This window comes from Oncorhynchus gorbuscha, linkage group LG05 (genome assembly GCF_021184085.1).
Source record: "Oncorhynchus gorbuscha isolate QuinsamMale2020 ecotype Even-year linkage group LG05, OgorEven_v1.0, whole genome shotgun sequence".
NCBI lineage: Eukaryota > Metazoa > Chordata > Actinopteri > Salmoniformes > Salmonidae > Oncorhynchus > Oncorhynchus gorbuscha.
The window spans coordinates 19,027,252-19,049,751 of NC_060177.1; the positions used below are offsets into that span (position 1 = coordinate 19,027,252).

Consider the following 22,500-nt stretch of genomic DNA (forward strand, 5'->3'; position numbering starts at 1 on the left):
TTTATTTTACCGGGTTCCAACACTTCTGAGGGGGGGGGGGAATGGTGTTCATTTAATAAAATAAATGACCTTTTGAAAAAAATCTAAGAGGATTCATTAGCTTTACTAAAGTTTGGCTGACAGCAGCTTTGAAAGGCAGATCCTGCTGCTGCTGCGTCTTTTAATGAGACACCATTAATTAGGCTGCAACATTCAAGCCTGGAGAAGGTCGCTCACAAGGAGAGGAAAGAGGAGCCAATGGCGAATATAATCACTTATTGACTTCCTCCGTGTTATAACAGCACAAATTCACAGGATGGGTTTAAAAGAAAAATAGCATCAAGGTTACATTTTTTTTTACTTTGCGGTCAAGGACAAACACACAACAGGAAACAGTACATCACAAACCGAGCCACACCCCGACCCTCACCCCACCTGACCTGGCCATGAGTCTAGAAGAAGGGGGCAGACAAAAGCATGCAGTACAAACACAGAAACCTTAGTTTGAGAGGCACAGTACCCAGGGGTGAGATGGGGGGGGCCTCTCTACACATCTGTGTGTGAGGTTAGAGTGACAACTGCTTTCAGTCTGACTATGGAGTGTGTTGGGTATCAGTGTGAGGATGCCACGGAGAACGCTCTAGAGGGGGAAAGGTGGAAGTGTCTATTTTACACGAACAACATACAGCTGGGGTGGATTGCCAGGCACATAACCCTCCCACCGACCCCACCCAGCCAGGGAGGAACGTGATCTAAGGCTAGGTGTCGGGAGCTGGAGCTGTGAAGGGACAGATGAGTTTAGCACCTGACCCCTGACCCCCTGACCCACGACTTTACAACAACAACTCAAAAAGAAACTAACCTCAGTAAAAAGCTGCTACGAAGAAAGCCCTCCATGTCAGCGTGTGGGGTTCTGCGGCAGGAGAAATACAGAGAACCATTTTAACACTGAAAAAAAGCAACATGCAAAAAACACAGAGCAATGCATGCATCTTTCTCTTCTAATAAGGTATGTCTTTAAGTAAGGCAGTGTGGAGGATAGGAAGCTCATCCTCTCCTCTGCGTTGACATCATTACTTCTAGTCTTTCCTCAGAGTGGGGAGTGGATTTGCATACAGCAAGGGCCTGATGGTATGTTTGCAACAAATAAACCCTTTCCTATTGATCCTAGCGCAGCCTTCTTCCTAAGCTCTCTCCAGAGTGACACGTACATTTCTGTAACCGCTGATCCCAGACCAGCTTCTGGCAGGGCTCAGAGTGGTAGGAGGAGCAGCCAGAGGTGGTCCAGCTGTGGTCCATGTGTGGCAAGGGCTCTGTGGTTTCTAGGAGCCCGATGCTGGGACACGCACCACCATGGAGGTGGGAGGGTGTGGTTCACAATGTCACTGTTTGGAGAGGGCTCTGTGGTTTCTAGGAGCCCGATGCTGGGACACGCACCACCATGGAGGTGGGAGGGTGTGGTTCACAATGTCACTGTTTGGAGAGGGCTCTGTGGCTCCTAGGAGCCCCACCACAGGGGCCCGATGCTGGGACACGCACCACCATGGAGGTGGGAGGGTGTGGTTCACAATTTCACTGTTTGGAGAGGGCTCTGTGGCTCCTAGGAGCCCCACCACAGGGGCCCGATGCTGGGACACGCACCGCCATGGAGGTGGGAGGGTGTGGTTCACAATGTCACTGTTTGGAGAGGTCGTTTAGAAGCCTCGCCCGAAACATTTTGGAAGCACATGGCTGGAAATGATTCCCAACAGGTTTCATTAGCCTCTGTTACTGGTCTTCAGAATATTGTGATTTTGGACTGCTGTGTGTTTCTCTTTAAGCACTATAATCAACATATTATTACAGAAAACTAATTGGGAGTGGAGCCCTGGGGTAGAGGGTTGGAATACAAGTACTTCAGTGACATCAAAACTATAGCCTAACATTTGAGTAATTACCAGGAAATTCCCTTTTCAGAGAGACTGTAAAAACAGGCAAGAGCTTCCCTCTCTGACAATGGTAAAGTCAGCAGAAATAAATATGTACAAGTCATCACACCCATTCATAGAAAGACACAGTGTAGTTTCAGCTTGTTATTCAATTGTCTCGGTATTACACATCATCACATCCCTGTCCTGTAAAATGTCTCACCGGCATCTGATCAGCCAAGAGCTAAAGCTGGAGTGAGCTTTTCAAAACCCATGTTAGAAAACGCAATACTCAGTAGCGGCAAAGACAAAAAACCTGCTGCAACTAATGAGTGTTTTCTCCTGCTGTAACAGTCGACTCCCTTTGCAGACGTCATCATAAATAACACACATCAGAGCAAAAGAGATCCAGCATCTTGGCCCTAAATGCTTTCAGTTTTTGGGACATGAGTGTAATTTGCTGTTTTTTCCTTTCCTCCAGTGAGGCTGTGGAGACAAAGCCACTGAGAGAATGGAAAGAGTGACAGGACCAAGGACACTGTGCCTTTCAGGCTAGCCTGGCCAGCACTTAGCAGGGCGGTGGACCCGCGAGACCCAGTGGGCTCAGCCGACACTTTCCTCACAATCAGGTGTCTGAGGAGGGGGTTAGGCCAGTGGCACTGCTCGGCTCTGCTCCCCGCTCCACTCAGCCCTGCTCTTCTCAGAGCACATAATACCAACATCACACCAGTGACAACGTGAGAAAACAACAGTCAAATCATGCCGAACCGATCAAGCGTGTCTCCTCACCACTCTGAGAAGTGTTAAAAACACACACACACTTCTCTCTGCACCTCTCTCTCTGCACCTCTCCCCCCCCCCTCCCTCCCTCCCTCATCTTTAGTAAGGGGACTGACTCGAACACAGAGAAACACACACACACTTCTCTCTGCACCTCTCCCCCCCCCTCCCTCCCTCATCTTTAGTAAGGGGACTGACTCGAACACAGAGAAACACACACACACTTCTCTCTGCACCTCTCTATCTGCACCTCTCCCCCCTCCCTCCCTCCCTCCCTCCCTCATCTTTAGTAAGGGGACTGACTCGAACACAGAGAAACACACACACACTTCTCTCTGCACCTCTCTCCCCCTCCCTCCCTCCCTCATCTTTAGTAAGGGGACTGACTCGAACACAGAGTAACACACACACACTTCTCTCTGCACCTCCCCCCTCCCTCCCTCCCTCATCTTTAGTAAGGGGACTGACTCGAACACAGAGAAACACACACACACTTCTCTCTGCACCTCTCCCCCCTCCCTCCCTCCCTCATCTTTAGTAAGGGGACTGACTCGAACACAGAGAAACACACACACACTTCTCTCTGCACCTCTCTCCCCCCCCCCCTCCCTCCCTCATCTTTAGTAAGGGGACTGACTCGAACACAGAGAAACACACACACACTTCTCTCTGCACCTCTCCCCCCCCTCCCTCCCTCCCTCATCTTTAGTAAGGGGACTGACTCGAACACAGAGAAACACACACACACTTCTCTCTGCACCTCTCCCCCCCCCTCCCTCCCTCATCTTTAGTAAGGGGACTGACTCGAACACAGAGAAACACACGACATAACTGCATAATAGACCGTCATCATGTGCCCCAAACACCCTTTTGGAGTTTAGATTCCTTGATAACAGGTTAGCAAGACAGGCAACAAGGCTATGGAAAGCCACAGGAAACTTAAACTAACCTAGATAAAACCCACTGAGTGAATGGACAGTGAGCCATAGAGGCTGGGTTCCTTTGTCATGACACTGAATGCATGTCTCATGCTTTAGTGGCTCTACAACATAGCCTTCAGCAAGCTCACAGTCTAGCAGAGCACCAGCCTGCCACCAGGACAGGAAGTGCCAATACAGAAGGGCCTGTTTCTCTCTATCTCTGTCTGTCTGCCTCTCCGTCTCTATCTCTCTGTCTCTCTACCTGCCTGTCTCCTTCCCTCTATCTGTGTGACTGTCCGTCTCTATCTCTCTGTCTCTCTACCTGCCTGTCTCCTTCCCTCTGACTGTCTGTCTGGCTGTCTCCTTCCCTCTGCCTGTCTGCCTGCCTGTCTCCTTCCCTCTGACTGTCTGCCTGCCTGTCTCCGTCCCTCTGCCTGTCTCCTTCCCCCTGCCTGTCTCCCTCCCTCTGACTGTCTGCCTGCCTGTCTCCTTCCCTCTGACTGTCTGCCTGCCTGTCTCCTTCCCTCTGTCTGCCTGCCTGTCTCCTTCCCTCTGCCTGTCTCCTTCCCTCCGCCTGTCTCCTTCCCTCTGCCTGTCTCCTTCCCTCTGCCTGTCTCCTTCCCTCTTCCCGTCTCCTTCCCTCTTCCCGTCTGCTTCCCTCTGCCTGTCTCCTTCCCTCTGCCTGTCTCCTTCCCTCTGCCTGTCTCCTTCCCTCTGCCTGTCTCCTTCCCTCTGCCCGTCTGCTTCCCACTGCCTGTCTCCTTCCCTCTGACTGTCTGCCTGCCTGTCTCCTTCCCTCTGACTGTCTGCCTACCTGTCTCCTTCCCTCTGACTGTCTGGCTGCCTGTCTCCTTCCCTCTGACTGTCTGCCTGCCTGTCTCCTTCCCTCTGTCTGCCTGCCTGTCTCCTTCCCTCTGCCTGTCTCCTTTCCTCTGTCTGTCTGCCTGCCTGTCTCCTTCCCTCTGCCTGTCTCCTTCCCTCTGCCTGTCTCCTTCCCTCTGCACGTCTGCTTCCCTCTGCCCGTCTCCTTCCCTCTGCCTGTCTCCCTCCCTCTGCCTGTCTCCCTCCCTCTGACTGTCTGCCTGCCTGTCTCCTTCCCTCTGACTGTCTGCCTGCCTGTCTCCTTCCCTCTGTCTGCCTGCCTGCCTGTCTCCTTCCCTCTGCCCGTCTCCTTCCCTCTGCCCGTCTCCTTCCCTCTGCCTGTCTCCTTCCCTCTGCCCGTCTCCTTCCCTCTGCCCGTCTCCTTCCCTCTGCCTGTCTCCTTCCCTCTGCCCGTCTCCTTCCCTCTGCCTGTCTCCTTCCCTCTGTCTGCCTGCCTGCCTGTCTCCTTCCCTCTGCCCGTCTCCTTCCCTCTGCCTGTCTCCTTCCCTCTGCCCGTCTCCTTCCCTCTGCATCTCTCTTGCTGCTTGGACACATTCTCTTACTGTTTCACAGCTATCTTTCTTTTTCTCTCTTTTTCTCTCTTCCTCCCTCTTGTCTCTCTGCCTGTGTTTCCTCAGCAGAATGCGCTGTGTAAAACTCCATTGTGGTAATGGAGGCAACTGAAGTACGTCGCTCTATGGAAGTAAAGATACGGTTTGGAGACCGTATTCAGGAACAAGTGACTGAGCCACATTCTTGGATCCATAAAGAAAACGGGGGAGCCTGGATTTTAAAACTAAGAGCAGGCCACATTTCAAGGGTAGCGTTTTGGTGAATGAGAAATAGGGAGGATAGACATCAGTGTTAAAAGACAGCTAGCGCTGGGCTCACGGCAGCCTTTTCGAAGAACGGACCTCTGCCAAAAGCTGCCTCTGCCCAACCAACTCTCACCATCTGCAGTAAATGTGCTCCATTAAAGCAGCACCATATGGACAACAAGCTAGCTATTAACACAGCTTCAGCACGTCCCCCTAACCTAGCACAGATTTCAAACTTCCAGTCAAATTGACTGCTGAATTAATGCACCACCACAGCCATGTGGGTCTTGGCATGGAGCACTGCTCCCAGCCTTCAGTCATTAACAGCCCAGGCCAGCTTAGAGCTGAGCAGAGCTGAGCCCAGCGGAGAGAGAGACAGTGGCCACCTACAGACAGACTCTACTACACCATATCTGACCTGGTCACTAGAAAGTGACTTTTAGTTCATGGGAGAGTCTAGCTATAACCTATGTCAGCCCAGGCAGTTGAGAGAGGAGAGGGGAGAAGAGGAGACTGCTCCCTAGCTGGGTGATGACGTAGAGCCAAGATGGCACTGATTAACCAGGGTGTGGGGACGTTAATTCCTCTGGGCCAGGCGGCCATGTTGACGCCTCTCCTTCTCTCTGAGTCATGGGGGGACCCACCCACCGCTCACAAAGCTCTCCTCTCTTCCCCCAGATCATGACGCCACGGCTGCCTGCAAGCCCTCTGTTCTCCCACTCATAGAGGAGCATACACACACACAGACACATATACACACATATATATACACACACAAACTTTCGCTCTCTCTCTCACACACACACATGCACACACCCCAAATCAATTACAGCTGTGTGTCTTTAACCCAAAGACCCAAAGGTTCAATAAATTATGTTTGTTTCTTTTTTTCCTCCTGTCACAGGTCTTTAGATTCTGTTTATAAGAAAACACACTTTCCCTCTCTCTCTCTCTAACAGCCTGGATGTCTACAATGCCTTGCACTAACTCAAACTACAGGAAGGGAAGCGCTGCTAGGCTACACAATAGTAGGTCTTTGTTAATAGAAAGTGCTCTTTGGTAAAAGGGGTAAATGTGACTTTTAAAAGCAAGGAGGACCAAGGCACTCTTCATATAATTAAAACGCATTTACTTGCATGGTATGTTCAATGGAAAAATATTTGAAAACTCTGACATGTTTGGGCAGCGTGGCCTTGGTCAGGGAGTTCAAGGCTGTGTCTATTTGTTCCATTGAACATACCATACAAATAAAGGTTTTTAATGAGATTAAGAGAGCCTTAGTCCTCCTTGCTTTTTACTGTTGGTACCTGCTGGCTCTGGGCAGTATATTACTTTCTTAGAGCACATAGTCTTCCTTTCTTAGGAAATATTGTCATCTTGATGACTCAGTGTTGTACTCCATAATCATAACGTCCTCTGTGACCCTCTTTTGTGACCTCATGTCAGGCTAAAACAGGAGAATGGAGGGAGAAAAAGAAGAAATGACAAATCCCAGGTATTTAGGAAACATTTGGCTGCTGACTATCCAGTGGCTGACCATTCAATGGTGATGAGGTGATTGTCAATGGGATGGTTTCATTGAGAATGCTATGGTCAGTTAAGGTCTATTTGTCTGGTGTCAGCTTTTTGTCTACGATCAAATCAAATCCAATTTTATTTGTCACATACACATGGTTAGCAGATGTTAATGCGAGTGTAGCGAAATGCTTGTGCTTCTAGTTCCGACAATGCAGTAATAACCAACAAGTAATCTAACTAAAAATTCCAAAACTACTGTCTTATACACAGTGTAAGGGGATAAGGAACATGTACATAAAGATATATGAATGAGTGATGGTACAGAGGAGCATAGGCAAGATACAGTAGATGGTATCGAGTACAGTATATACATATGAGATGAGTATGTAAACAAAGTGGCATAGTTAAAGTGGCTAGTGATACATGTATTACATAAGGATGCAGTCGATGATATAGAGTACAGTATACACGTATGCATATGAGATGAATAATGTAGGGTAAGTAACATTATATAAGGTAGCATTGTTTAAAGTGGCTAGTGATATATTTACATCATTTCCCATCAATTCCCATTATTAAAGTGGCTGGAGTTGAGTCAGTGTCAGTGTCAGTGTGTTGGCAGCAGCCACTCAATGTTAGTGGTGGCTGTTTAACAGTCTGATGGCCTTGAGATAGAAGCTGTTTTTCAGTCTCTCGGTCCCAGCTTTGATGCACCTGTACTGACCTCGCCTTCTGGATGATAGGCAGTGGCTCGGGTGGTTGATGTCCTTGATGATCTTTATGGCCTTCCTGTAACATCGGGTGGTGTAGGTGTCCTGGAGGGCAGGTAGTTTGCACACGGTGATGCGTTGTGCAGACCTCACTACCCTCTGGAGAGCCTTACGGTTGTGGGCGGAGCAGTTGCCATACCAGGCGGTGATACAGCCCGCCAGGATGCTCTCGATTGTGCATCTGTAGAAGTTTGTGAGTGCTTTTGGTGACAAGCCGAATTTCTTCAGCCTCCTGAAGTTGAAGAGGCGCTGCTGTGCCTTCTTCACGATGCTGTCTGTGTGAGTGGACCAATTCAGTTTGTCTGTGATGTGTATGCCGAGGAACTTAAAACTTGTTACCCTCTCCACTACTGTTCCATCGATGTGGATAGGGAGGTGTTCCCTCTGCTGTTTCCTGAAGTCCACAATCATCTCCTTAGTTTTGTTGACGTTGAGTGTGAGTTTATTTTCCTGACACCACATTCCGAGGGCCCTCACCTCCTCCCTGTAGGCCGTCTCGTCGTTGTTGGTAATCAAGCCTACCACTGTTGTGTCGTCCGCAAACCTGATGATTGAGTTGGAGGCGTGCGTGGCTACGCAGTCGTGGGTGAACAGGGAGTACAGGAGAGGGCTCAGAACGCACCCTTGTGGGGCCCCAGTGTTGAGGATCAGCGGGGTGGAGATGTTTTTGCCTACCCTCACCACCTGGGGGCGGCCCGTCAGGAAGTCCAGTACCCAGTTGCACAGGGCGGGGTCGAGACCCAGGGTCTCGAGCTTGATGACGAGTTTGGAGGGTACTATGGTGTTGAATGTGAGCATGAGTGTGTGTGTGTGTGTGTGTGTGTGTGTGTGTGAGTGTGTGTGTGTGTGTGTGTGTGTGTGTTGTGTGTGTGTGTGTGTGTGTGTGTGTGTGTGTGTGTGTGTGTGTGTGTGTGTGTGTGTGTGTGTGTGTGTGTGTGTGTGTGTGTGTGTGTGTTGCACAGTGCATGTATCATACCCACACACTTTTGAGAAATTCACCCAGAATTACACTTGCACAGTATAACACACACACACACACACACACACACACACACACACACACACACACACACACACACACACACACACACACACACACACACACACACACACTTGGATGTGCCACTCTTAGTTCTGCTTAATCATATAAATTCTGCAGAGTTCTGGATGAAGAGCGCTGCTTATATTAAGTACCTCTGCTCTTGGCCAGTGATGATATTAAGATTCCCTTGTTGAGCAGCGATTACATTTCTTTTTGAACATAAACCAAGCTCTGGGTGTAATTGCCTTGTCATTCAGAAGATATGTCATATAGAAACAACTGTGGTGTCTTAGTTTCAGGAAATTAATTAATCGATGATCCCATGGAGTGTTATATTTAAAGTGGGATCCTGGTGGTAAGAGCAGAGTGGGTAGGAAGGGGGAGGAAGGGGTGAGGGAGGGGTAAGGAGGGATCTGTCTGACAGGCACAGGATAGAATTGCTGCTGCTGGCTTGGAGAGAGAGACACTAAGTTCAACCTGTGCTGGGGAAGACAGAACACTACCTATGAGGAAACACATTCCTTCAGGAGGACACAACACTACCTATGAGGAAACACATTCCTTCAGGAGGACACAACACTACCTATGAGGAAACACATTCCTTCAGGAGGACACAACACTACCTATGAGGAAACACATTCCTTCAGGAGGACACAACACTACCTATGAGGAAACACATTCCTTCAGGACACAACACTACCTATGAGGAAACACATTCCTTCAGGAGGACACAACACTACCTATGAGGAAACACATTCCTTCAGGACACAACACTACCTATGAGGAAACACATTCCTTCAGGAGGACACAACACTACCTATGAGGAAACACATTCCTTCAGGACGACACAACACTACCTATGAGGAAACACATTCCTTCAGGACGACACAACACTACCTATGAGGAAACACATTCCTTCAGGAGGACACAACACTACCTATGAGGAAACACATTCCTTCAGGAGGACACAACACTACCTATGAGGAAACACATTCCTTCAGGACGACACAGCGGAAAGGAGCCTTTCATGTTTGCAGGGACAGAGGTTGATGTTTAAGATAAGGCTCCAGCCTCATACATGTGGCGGTGATGTGTGGGGGAGCATTTCAGACCTCTCAGTTGCCAGAGGAGATGTGTGAAAGGGTGGCCTACTGACACTACTGGGAGAAGATTAGAGAAAACCTGTCCAAGTATCCCCAACATCCCTAGGGTTCTCCCATCTCCACACACACACACACACACACACACACACACACACACACACACACACACACACACACACACACACACACACACACACACACACACACACACACACACACACACACACACACACACACACACACACACACACACACACACACACACACACACACACACACACACACACACACACACACACAAACCTAGGCTACAACTACACTTTGACTAATAGTGATAGTGTCCCATCTCTCTAGCCCCTCGAGCTATAGCTGCCAGATGAGTAGTGAATTAATTTGTGAGGCACTCCAACATTAAGAAGGTGTGTTGAAAGGTGTCTGCTCATGTTTCAAATTAAACGGGCTGCTGGTCAGCATTAGCACCTCGGCACCCGCCGGCAGCCGCTTGCCTCCGACACATAGGGGGCTGGGGAGGCAGCCTATCCACCGTTCACACTGGAATAATTACAACATGTCAGGAAGAATTAATTTCCTCATTTTTCAAAAGGATACACAGAAATTACCATGTTATTATATGACAGAGTCCCTGGGAGGATTGTATTAAATGTGATTTCTAGCACAGCCCACACAACAAATTAAAATGAGAAATAAGATGGAGAGAAGCAGGGCATGGAGCATATGTTTATGGCAATGACTGAAGCCAAGGGACCAGAAACAACCATCTTCATTTCATTTTATTTAAATCAGGCCGACACAGTGTGTCTGAATGACAGCGCCTGCTAATGGGCCCAGATTACAGGCTCCTTGGTATTAGCACAGAGATCCAGCCACTTAGTGGGGGAGTAACGGACGCTAGCTACTGGGTCGGGCTACACTACAGCAAGACCATCTGAGCATAATGCAGACATTAACACAGGTTTGGGATCCTCCAACCCCGCTCCACCCTCCAGGACAAACAAGGAAACAACTTCACTGAGCTTACAGTACATTTATGTTGAGATCAATTAGGCAGGGTGGTTATTTCAGACAGCGGCGGCTGATTTCTCAGAAAGAGAAGTCCACTGACGATGCTTATTCACTGTGAGCTGTTCTCAACCTTCATTCTTCTCATCTTAAAGAGTAATGACATTATACTATGTCCAAGTCAATCATTCCCCATTCGTTTTGGCGTCTAAATTCTTCAGAAATGTAAATGTAAGTTTATAGCAAAGAATGTATGTTGATGCTTACAAGTTAATGACCCCTAGAAGAAAGACAACAACCCTGGAGAATTACACCACGAGGAGAGAATAATTATACTCCAACAAAATGTCTTAGTATTTTGTTCTGTATTGTTCTGTACTGTATTGGCAAATATAGCCTAAACAAACGTACGTTAAATGCAGTGGCACCTTTTACATAACTCAAACAATAAACATCTTAACCATCGGGGAAATGTGTACCCACTCTATCAATCAAAATTCAATTAGATTATCTCTCCTATTAGTCCAATCTGCCCAACTTCATTGGAATGGAAGACATCTTGTGAATGGAATCCAAACTTTGATTCCAATGCTTTTCACATTGCTTATGACCAATGTTTCACAATGTGTTGTTTATCAAATATGCGACCAGACGCCAGCTAAAAGCATACTGTACTTACAGTAGATGGTTACTCAATAGAGATGACCTCAACACGTCCTATTATCATTATAGGCACAATAATCCCACCACTTTGACATAAAACCACAGCTACAAAAGCAGGAGAAAAAACTGTTGAAATATGTCTGTCTCTCAAGAGGGAGGTCATGAATTGATGTTGTCGTTTCCGATTTCACCCCGATGATGAGGCCACTTATGTTACACTCAAAGGATATTTTCTCAGCATCTCAATCATCCAGCAACATGCCTGTATGTTCACGACCAAACAGACAACATTGATGCAGGTTGCTAAAACCATGTTATTTTCACAGAACAGACCTTAGAGACCCCTGCCCCAGACAGGATATGGGGGTTGCGGGGTGGGGAGAAAGTGGTTCCATGGGACCCAGTGGAGGTCTTCTCCCTTCTGCCACTCTCCCCTCTCTCAGGCTTTGATTGGGCTTGTTAGCTTAATCCAATCCAACCCAGGCATGGAAAGAAAGAGTTTTTAAACTCTCCCGAAATGGCCATCATTAGAGCCCAGCACTCCCCTGGGCACCACAAACTTAAAAATAATTTGCGAATCAATTAACTGGATACTCTCAACGCAACGGGCATTTCACACTCCGGGGTCGGAACACATTATCAGCCAGAGACGATTCATGGCGTTTTGGGAGAAAAGTTCATGGTTGAAATCATTAATTCATTTGACCAGACTTTTAGTTATGCATTACTTTCCACAGCTGGGGAAGCGAGAAGATTAATGGCATGTTCTCAGGTCCCGTTTTCTGCAGTATATAGCTAATAGGTGAAACTTCTCTCTGTCCTACAAGGGCTGTAACTTGAGAGGAAGGAAAGCAGCCAAGTCTATACTAGGTTTCATTCTACAGAGAATCAAATAAAGCACATCAAGCCATCAAATCAGGCCTCATATCTAATAAAGCTGATAGGAGGGTATAACCCCGATAACAACAGCATGTTGCTGGGATGGCAGCTCATACAGAGGGGATTGAACAACTAACAGGAACTACCTTACAACTAACAGGATCTATCAGGGTTATATGGCGTTAGTGAATGGAGGACTACTGTATCTACATATCTGTACGGAAACTCCTTCCTGACAGATACAGTTGAAGTCAGAAGTTTACATACTGTACACCTTTGCCAAGTACATTTAAACTCAGTTTTCCATGTCATAGGTCAGATAGGATCACCACTTCATTTTAAGAATGTGAAATGTCAGGATAATAGTGGAGAGAATGATTTATTTCAGGTTTTATTCCCAGTGGGTCAGACGTTTATATTCACTCAATTAGTATTTGGTAGCATTGCCTTTATATGATTTAACTGGGGCCAAACGTTTCGGGTAGCCTTCCACAAGCTTCCCACAATATGTTGGATGAATTTTGGCCCAGTCCTCCTGACAGAGCTGGTGTAACTGAGTCAGGTTTGTAGGTCTCCTTTCTCGCACACGCTTTTTCTGTTCTGTCCACAAATGTTCTACAGGATTGAGGTCTTGGCTTTGTGATGGTCACTCCAATACCTTGACTTTGTTGTCCTTAAGCCATTTAGACACAACTTTGAAAGTATGCTTGGGGTCATTGTCCATTTGGAAGACCCATTTGCGACCAAGCTTTAACTCCCTGACTGATGTCTTGAGATGTAGCTTCAATATATCCACATAATTTTCCTTCCTCATGATGCCATCTATTTTGTGAAGTGCACCAGTCCCTCCTGCAGCAAAGCACCACCCACAACATGATGCTTAAATGTAAATGTATGATGCTGCCACCCCTGTGCTTCACTGTTGGGATGGTGTTCTTCGGCTTGCAAGCCTCCCTTTTTCCTCCAAACATAATGATGGTCATTATGGCCAAACAGTTCTATTTTTGTTTCATCAGACCAGATGACATTTCTCCAAAAAGTATGATCTTTGTCCTGATGTGCAGTTGCAAACCGTAGTCTGGCTTTTTATAGTGGTTTTGGAGCAGTGGCCTTTTTCTTGCTGAGCGGCATTTCAGGTTATGTCGATATAGGACTTGTTTTACTGTGGATATAGATACTTTCGTACCTGTTTCCTCCAGCATCTTCACAAGATCCTTTGCTGTTGTTCTGGGGATTGATTTGCACTTTTCGCACCAAAGTACATTCATCTCTAGGAGACAGAACGCATCTCCTTCCTGAGCGGTATGGCGGCTGTGTGGTCCCATAGTGTTTATACTTGCGTACTATTGTTTGTACAGATGAATGTGGTACCTTCAGGCATTTGGATTAACCAGACTTGTGGAGGTCTACAATTACTTTTCTGAGGTCTTGGCTGATTTCGTTTGATTTTCCCATGATGTCAAGCAAAGATGCATTGAGATTGAAGGTAGGCCTTGAAATACATCCACAGGTACACCTCCAATTGACTCAAATGATGTCGATTAGCCTATCAGAAGCTTCTAGATCCATAACATTATTTTCTGGAATTTTCCAAGCTGTTTAATGGCACAGTCAACTTAGTGTATGTAAACTTCTGACCCACTGGAATTGTGATACAGTGAATTATAAGTGAAATAATCTGTCTGTAAACAATTGTTGGAAAAATGACTTATGTCATGCACAAAGTAGATGTTCTAACCGACTTGCCAAAACTATAGTTTGTTAACAATAAATTTGTGGAGTGGTTGAAAAACAAGTTTTAATGACTCCAACCTAAGTGTATGTCAACTTCCGACTTCAACTGTAAATAAATCTGCCAACAATCAATTTGAATATTCCCAGTGTTCCTCTGGAGCAATTGAAACCAAGGCTGATGAAAATAAAACCACTTTGTCAAACAGTCTCTGTTCATCTATATCACGGGTCATAATCAGCACAGACAGGGTCAGTCGGCTGAACCAACAGGCCCTTTTGATAAATAATAGATGAGAAGATAACCAACCAAAGGTTATTCATTTTCATTTTGTGGTGAAGTGCCGTTTATTTAATTTCTCAGAAAACCTCTCCAGCAGATCTTCCCCATGAGGGGCATCAGCGCTGGACTGAGCCCAGAGTGACTGCTGTGTGTCCATCACTTATTACATGATGGCACACGCTGACAAAGAACGTATCCGGCCCTCCACACTTGGGTGTTTCCAAATGAGTTCACACAGGAGTGATTAAATACATCGTCCCGCAAAACAAGACACACACCGTCAAAATGGCTCACCGCCTCATTTTAGGATGAATTAAACATGTAGATTGAAGTTGCATAGGATTCAGATGAATGACTGTGTCAGTTCTGGCTGACAGAAGAGCACAGGGGAGTGGAGCAGGTCTTTGGAACATCACACACAGGCCATCTAAAACCAGTAAGACAGGGAGACACAGGGAGTGTGGTACAATCTATTCTAACACACACTGATACTTCTTAAATAACAGTGCGAGCAAAGTACTAACTGTCCAATAGATTCTCTTCAAATGGGAATATTTGGGTGCTGTGTTCAAAGACAAACACGTACAATCACTGAATAGCAATTTAATAGAACATTTACAATTATATTACGTTATGTCTACAAGCATTTCCCCCACAATGCACCTTGTTTTCTGCTTCGAAGAGAAAAGCTCAGGTGTTCATTCCATTGGCTATTCACTATCAAGGTCCTCATGATGTGGGAGCATCTCAAGTAATGTAGGAGACCTCTAAACATCTACCTCAGGTCTATACACACATTGTACCAAGTCCTTTATTCAACACACACATCATTGGGAGCATTTGCTGTTCCAACAGAAACAAACACACACACATGCACTTAGGCAGTGGACAACAAGGCATACCCTGTCACTCAACCAACTGTACCTATGCCAACCAGATGTTTTCTCTTCTTAGTCAGTAGCTACTGTAGTTATATTTTTCCCTTTGGTCCAACAATAACCAACCGTTTTATTCCCAAAATAGAGAGAGGTAACCTGTAACTTGTCAATAGCAATGTTAATATCTTGGTTCCAGGTCTTTCTCTCCAGAGGAAGCAGTGGACCCCTGTTGTTTTGGTTTATTTACTACTAATGCTACAAAGTGTAAAGCTGTGGTAGTATCAGGAACTCACCAGTGTTACACAGTGTTAGCACGCGATACAGTCTGGCTAATGAATGCTCTTTCCATTCGTCTATCAACTTTTTTCACTGAGCAGTATTAATTGGTGATAAATTAGAACTAAACAAGTGAAATGTAATAATATTTTCTAAAGCGATAGAATCAAAAAAGGACTAGACAGTTCACAGCCAGACTGGATGTTAAACTAAATAAATAGCGAAATGATATCTGGATCTTTTCTGTTGTTACCTGAGCAGCTGACCGATGTGAACCCTATCATTATAGTAACAAAGAGCGACAGGATGTGATAATGGCTTGACTGACAGGCTGGGCAGACAAAGGTAGTAATCACTGCTAAGGCTTTGTTATTCAACCATTCTGTCTACTCACTGGAGCTAAAGACAAGCCCACACTCCATTCAAAACAAATCAGAAACCATAAGCCAGTTTGGTTTAGATGGGAGCATTGATCTGCACTGAAGACAACTGTGTTTGAGGAGAAATGGCAGAGATAAACCATCGGTATTAGTAAATGGCCGTGAACTTTGAGATGGGATTGACTCTTATCAGTGCCACAGTTGATTATGCAGGACCAACAAGGACTCCTCAGCCACATTCATATCATTCAGTCCTGCCTCTCCGGAAACCATCTCCAACTGACATTTGAAAAAAGATTAATATCAACTAAACTTTCTCAGCTTTATTTGCTCAAGAAACATTTCCTCAGATACAATATTCTTACAACAGCGGCAGCAGCAGAGAGAGAGCTCCCATTAAAGGCGTATTGTAGCAATATAGTGCAGCCATATACTGGCTGTTTTCGGAGGCGCTGCCTGCGTTTCCTGAAATGGACTCTTTCTTCCCTCTTGTGAATGTTCTTATTGAGACGACACGCAGCCATAAACTACCAATAACAGCAGCTGACATTAGCGTAGAGAATAGAATCAGAAGCACTATACATTCTGCTATGGAGGTAGACGTGGAAAGTGAGGAAAAGAACCAAGACACCTGGGTTTAGCTTTCTAAGGGCCTCAGAGGTTGAGGTAAACTCACAGAGGGGTTCACAAGTCCCACAAGGCCTTGACGTCATTAGCTAGCCTGACTATGCATGCACGTGTCACAGTTCCATGGTCTTCTGCATTCAACCTCTATATACAACTAAAGCTAGAATACAAGAACGTAGGTGTCAGAATGTACTTTAACCTCAGATTATGTGCAGTATTTTTGTTATTACTGGAAATAAAAGCAGAATCTGAAAAAAATACAGATTCAGTACCTGAATAAACAACTCCAAAATAAACATTATATAGAAAAGTATGTGGACACCTCTTCAAATTAGAGGATTAGGCTATTTCAGCCACGCCCGTTGCTGACAGGTGTATAAAATCGAGCACACAGCCATGCAATCTCCATAGACAAACATTGGCAGTAGAATGGCCTTAATGAAGAGCTCAGTGACTTTCAACGTGGCACCGTCATAGGATGCCACCTTTCCAACAAGTCAGTTCGTAAAATTTCTGCCCTGCTAGAGCTGCCCCGGTCAACAGTAAGTGTTGTTATTGTGGAAACGTCTAGGAGCAATAACGGCTCAGCTGCGAAGTGGTAGGCCACAAAATCTCACAGAACGAGAACACCGAGTTCTGAAGCATGTAATGGGTAAAAATTGTCTGTCCTCGATTGCAACACTACCGAGTTCCAAACTGCCTGTAGATGCAACATGAAATTACTTTTCATGTCCGAGCAGTTGCACACAAGCCTAAGTTCACCATGCACAATGCCAAGCGTCGGCTGGAGTGGTATAAAGCTTGTCTCCATTGGACTCTGGAGCAGTGGATACGCGTTCTCTGGAGTGTTGAATCATGCTTCACCATCTGGCAGTCCGACAGACTAATCTGGGTTTGGTGGATGCCAAGAGAATGCTACCTGCCCCAATGCATAGTGCCAACTGTAAATTTTGGTGGATGAGGAATAATGGTCTGGGACTGTCTTTCATGGTTTGAGGTTTGCCCCTTAGGTCCAGTGGAGGGAAATCTTAATGCTACAGCATACAATAACATTCTAGACTATTCTGTGCTTCCAACTTTGTGGCAACAGTTTGGGGAAGGCCTTTTCCTATCTCAGCATGACAATGCCCCCGTGCACAAAGCGAGGTCCGTACAGAAATGGATTGTTGAGATCGTCGTGGAAGAATTTGTCTGGCCTGCACAGAGCCCCGACCTCAACCCCACTGAACACCTTTGGGATGAATTGGAATTGAGCCAGGTGTAACCGCCCAACATCAGTCCCCGACCTCACGAATGCTCTTGTGGCTGAATGAAAGCAAGTCCCTGCAGCAATGTTCCGACAACTAGTGGAAAGCCTTTCCAGAAGAGTGGAGGCTGTTATAGCAGTAAAGGGGGGACCAACTCCATATTAATGCCCATGATTTTGGAATGAGTTGTTTGACGAGCAGTTGTCCACATACATTTGGTCATGTAGTGTAGGTCTACATTGTAAAAGTGACCATGTGAAGCAACAATATCAGCTTATTCTGTAGCGTCCATTATATCAGAATGTATTTGTTTATTTCATTCAATGCAGGTGTTCAATGTGGATGGAAGGCTCCAGGGTTAAAAGAGAAATCTAACTGATTAGCCTTTAGAAAGAAATCAAAATGGAGGAAAAAGAGTACTTACACAAACAGAAAGACTAAACCCCCAGCACCCAGCGATCACTGGTTAGTTGATTTTGAACTCATGAAAGTGACCTGAAATGATAAAAAAACAGACAAAATATATAAATGTCTCTTTGTCCATCTTTAAAAAACATGTATATTAATTCTTTATCCAAACAGTTAAACAATCCACCCCAGGACATTCAATTCAAAACAACATATTTTATGGATAAGTCATTAAAAGAAAATCGGTACGATCAGTAAAATAACTTTATTTGCAAATATCAAAACAAGGAGAGAGAGGGAGATAGGAGGGGGGGGGGGTAAGGAGGAGAAGGTGATGCTGGCCCATGGTCAGAATGTCTACAGCTGAGGTAAAACAGCTTTTGTAATTAAAGAGTTCGGGACCACGTCCTAGACAATGTTTAAAATCCACTTCTCTAATACCTCATTAATCTGTCCTACAGCCAGTAGATTCCACTAATACATGGCTTTCATATAAAGTGGTTGTTTTATTTAATTTTGACTTTCTTTCCTCGAGCGCGGCAGGCTAATGATTTATTTAGCAGCATGCTCTGCTAGTGACGGCATGTCTCTCTCCGAGCCGCCAGAGCTCTGTTCTGTTAGAGAAAACACAAACAAACCAAAGCCTCTGCAATATGGACATACCAGTTTTAGCCATTATCTAACCCGGAATTTAACGTCCAGGAAGTGGAAAAATAACACACCAAAACAGGAACCACAACAACATCCAAAGTGAGAGAGAAGTGGAGTGATCATTGTGCACAGTCACAGCGCGGGCCTGAAACGGCACAAAGCTCATTGATGTTCATTTCCTCACATTATCTTGTTTTTCACAACAAGCTGCGATCTCATTAACAGCTGATTTATACAATTACCCTGCTTCAGCACCGCCAATTAAACCAAGACAGAGGTTTTTAAGGTCACACTTAATTGATCTGCCAGTAATTTGTGCTACTGTACCTTGGTCTCCTGCGGCAAGGCAGGGAATAAAAGATACCAACAGCAGACCAGAGAAATATACCAACACATTTGCAATTGGTGTCAAAGTACAGAAAAGAGATCTCAGTAAGAGAGGATGGAGGGTTAATAGAATAGGCCAGGGAGAAGCAGTAGTCATGAATGGATCTGAATGTGCAGCCTTGAGACTGAAAGTAACAATAGGAGAGAGAAGACCCACAGACTGGCCCTGACTGAATGGTAATCTGCTGTCATCTTTATAGCGCCTCTGAGCTGACAGTCCAACCTCTCAAAGGACCCAGCCGTCCTAGCCAGCAGGCTGCCAGTGTCCACACCACACTGTCTCACCTCTCTGCAGTGTACTGCACACACACACACACACACACACACACACACACACACACACACACACACACACACACACACACACACACACACACACACACACAGACACAGACACAGACACAGACACAGACACAGACACAGACACACACACACACACACACACACACACACACACACACACACACACACACACACACACACACACACACTCACAGACCACACTGTCTCACCTCTCTGCACTGTACTGCACACACACACACATAAGGACAGACATGCGCACAGGGTCAGAGATGGAAAAGCAGACAAACACACACACACGGACAGGCAGATGGACAAAGAGAGAAACAAACAAAGACAGAAAGACGGACAGACATCTACACACACACAGAATTTTACTTTCAAAACCCACTAAGGGCACTCTCCACCCAGACTATCATAGCCCACTGTATTAAATACATAACCAGGGTAGTAATTCAATAAACAAGTGTTTCTTTATGAAACATAAACTGAGTTTACAAAACATTAAGAACATCTTCCTAATATTGAATTGCACATATCCATGTCTCAATTGTGTTAAGGCTTAAAATCCTTCTTTAACTGCTGGGGAATTAACACAGAGATGGCAACCCTTCCTTTCACTAATTAAACTATCATGGATTCATTAAAACAGAATCCCAATCAACTCCAAATTCAGTTTAATAGTTTCCCCCAACACTTTTATCACCCAATCATTGTGTCCACAATAACCATAGAGCCTTTGAAATGGTTGATTATTTTACTCAGCTGTTGCAGAGAGGGTGGTGACAACAAACCGCACTGAAACACAACACACATAAACGGAAACTAACACAAAGTTAACACATTCACACACGGAATGAACAGTATCTTTTGCCCTAACACACAAACATACAATTTCACACACACACACACACACACACACACACACACACACACACACACACACACACACACACACACACACACACACACACACACACACACACACACACACACACACACACACACACACACACACACACACACACACACACACACACACACACACACACACACACACACACACACACACACACACACACAAGGCACACACACACACAAGGCACATAGACAACCACCAGCTATCTGCACTACTGGAGTACTCGAGACATCGGGGGTGGTGAGCTATCAGCCAAATAGATAATTCTCATTACACCACAGGTGGACAGTCAGTCAGGGGGTTGCCACACATTACAGACAGCACCGCTTTTAAAGAAAAATCAACATTTATCTATGTCCCACACTAGAGACGCAGAGGGATTGATCTGTCAAACAGAGAGCCCTTTAAACAAGCCCAACAGACAGACTAACAGTTCTCACTTCAAAGGCCCCAGGCCAGAGAGCTCAAGGACACCTGTGGTAATTCTGTCAAAGGGTGGCCTTTCCTTTCCTTTGTCTTTGGCCAAACCCCTGGACTATAGTACAGTTTTTTCCAACTGCTTACACACAGAATCTTTTCATGTCACACACATTTTTGAAACCTCTCACTCAAAGTGCAAAACTACACACCAAATATCTAAAACCATAAGCTATTTCTCAGCCTTTGACTCAGTTGTCAATTGCATAAAACACTTTTTTCAAAACAATACACACAATTCTCCACCTAAAACACAACCAATCAAAATGCTACACTTATTCACCAGGTCACACACACACTCCTCACATGTGCAAACACTAATAGACAGGAAGTGGAAGAAGAGGACGAGGGCAAAGAAGAGAAGGAAGGAGAGCCATCTCTGATGAGATTAGGGCAACACTTGTTGATCATATGATCAACCACGGTTTGACCATGAGAGAGGCTGGACTGAGAGTCCAGCCCAACTTGAGTCGATTTACAGTAGCGTCCATAATTCGAACCTTCAGACATGAGAACAGGTATGCAACTATCTAATGACTATTTTAGCATTACAGTAATGTACTGTAAAATACTTATGACTCCATAGTATTGCATAAACATTTGTAACTCTAAGTCATCCATTTACTGCACTGCATTTGTAACAGGGTTATATTGGTGATTCCCCTTGCCACTTTATTGTTAAGCCAATGGGTTTTTGGTTTGAGTTTGTCTTGCCTTGTTTACAGATGTACAAGAGACTGCAATTATCAATATATATCTTGAATAATGACACCATATTTAACTAAATCAATGCTGTAAACCTGTCGACCATTACAACGCATCCTCCAACGGCACCGAGTGACGATGAAACAACTTTACAAGGTGCCATTTGCAAGATACTTTGACAGAGTCAAGAATATGCGGCATGACTTTGTAGAGATATGTATGCAACACTACTTCCAGTACTTCAGACATACCATATTTACTCATCTGTATATCCTTTTGTTTGTTACAGAGAGTATTGGAGCTGGATGCCCATGTAATTCGTCATGAATTTATTGATGTGGATGAGGTTGGCTTCAACCTCACCAAAACCAGGCGCCGTGGAAGAAATGTAATAGGACAGAGAGCAATTACCAATGTCCCTGGACAGCGTGGGGATAATATAACTATGTGTGCTGCCATCACTCAAAACGGGGTCCTCCATCACAATGCCACACTGGGTCCGTACAACACCGGCCATATGCTCACTTTTCTGGATGCAATTTACACAATGCTTGTCCCTGATCCAGATCAGGAGCCTGCTAGATTTGTGGTTTTATGGGACAATGTTAGTTTTCACCGGGCTGTTCTGGTCCAAAACTGGTTTGCCACCCATCCACAATTTGTAGTTTTGTACCTACCCCCATATTCACCTTTTCAAAATCCCATAAAGGAATTGTTCTCAGCCCGGCGCTGGAAAGTGTATGATCGCCAACCCTATGCCCGCATGCCGCTTCTCCAGGCAATGGAGGACACATGTTGGGACATAGAGGTTGCCTCTGTCCAAGGTTGGATACGCCATGCTAGGAGATACTTCCCTCCATGTTGGGACATAGAGGTTGCCTCTGTCCAAGGTTGGATACGCCATGCTAGGAGATACTTCCCTCCATGTTTGGCAAGAGAAAACGTGATGTGATGTGGACGAAGTATTGTGG

The 22,500-nt window shown here is 45.5% G+C and overlaps 1 protein-coding gene across 1 annotated transcript in view; it reads right to left on the minus strand.

Annotated features, from left to right (window-relative positions):
* The window catches only part of LOC124035616 (transcription factor SOX-6-like), a 226,213-nt gene that overhangs the window by 175,487 nt on the left and 28,226 nt on the right, over positions 1 to 22,500 (minus strand). The window contains exons 3-4 of the mRNA XM_046349155.1: positions 18,107 to 18,177; positions 842 to 892 (exon numbers count right to left, since the gene is read on the minus strand). Of these exons, the coding sequence (XP_046205111.1) occupies positions 842 to 876 (35 nt within the window). The 5' untranslated portion in view covers positions 877 to 892; positions 18,107 to 18,177. The remainder of the gene's footprint in view (positions 1 to 841; positions 893 to 18,106; positions 18,178 to 22,500) is intronic.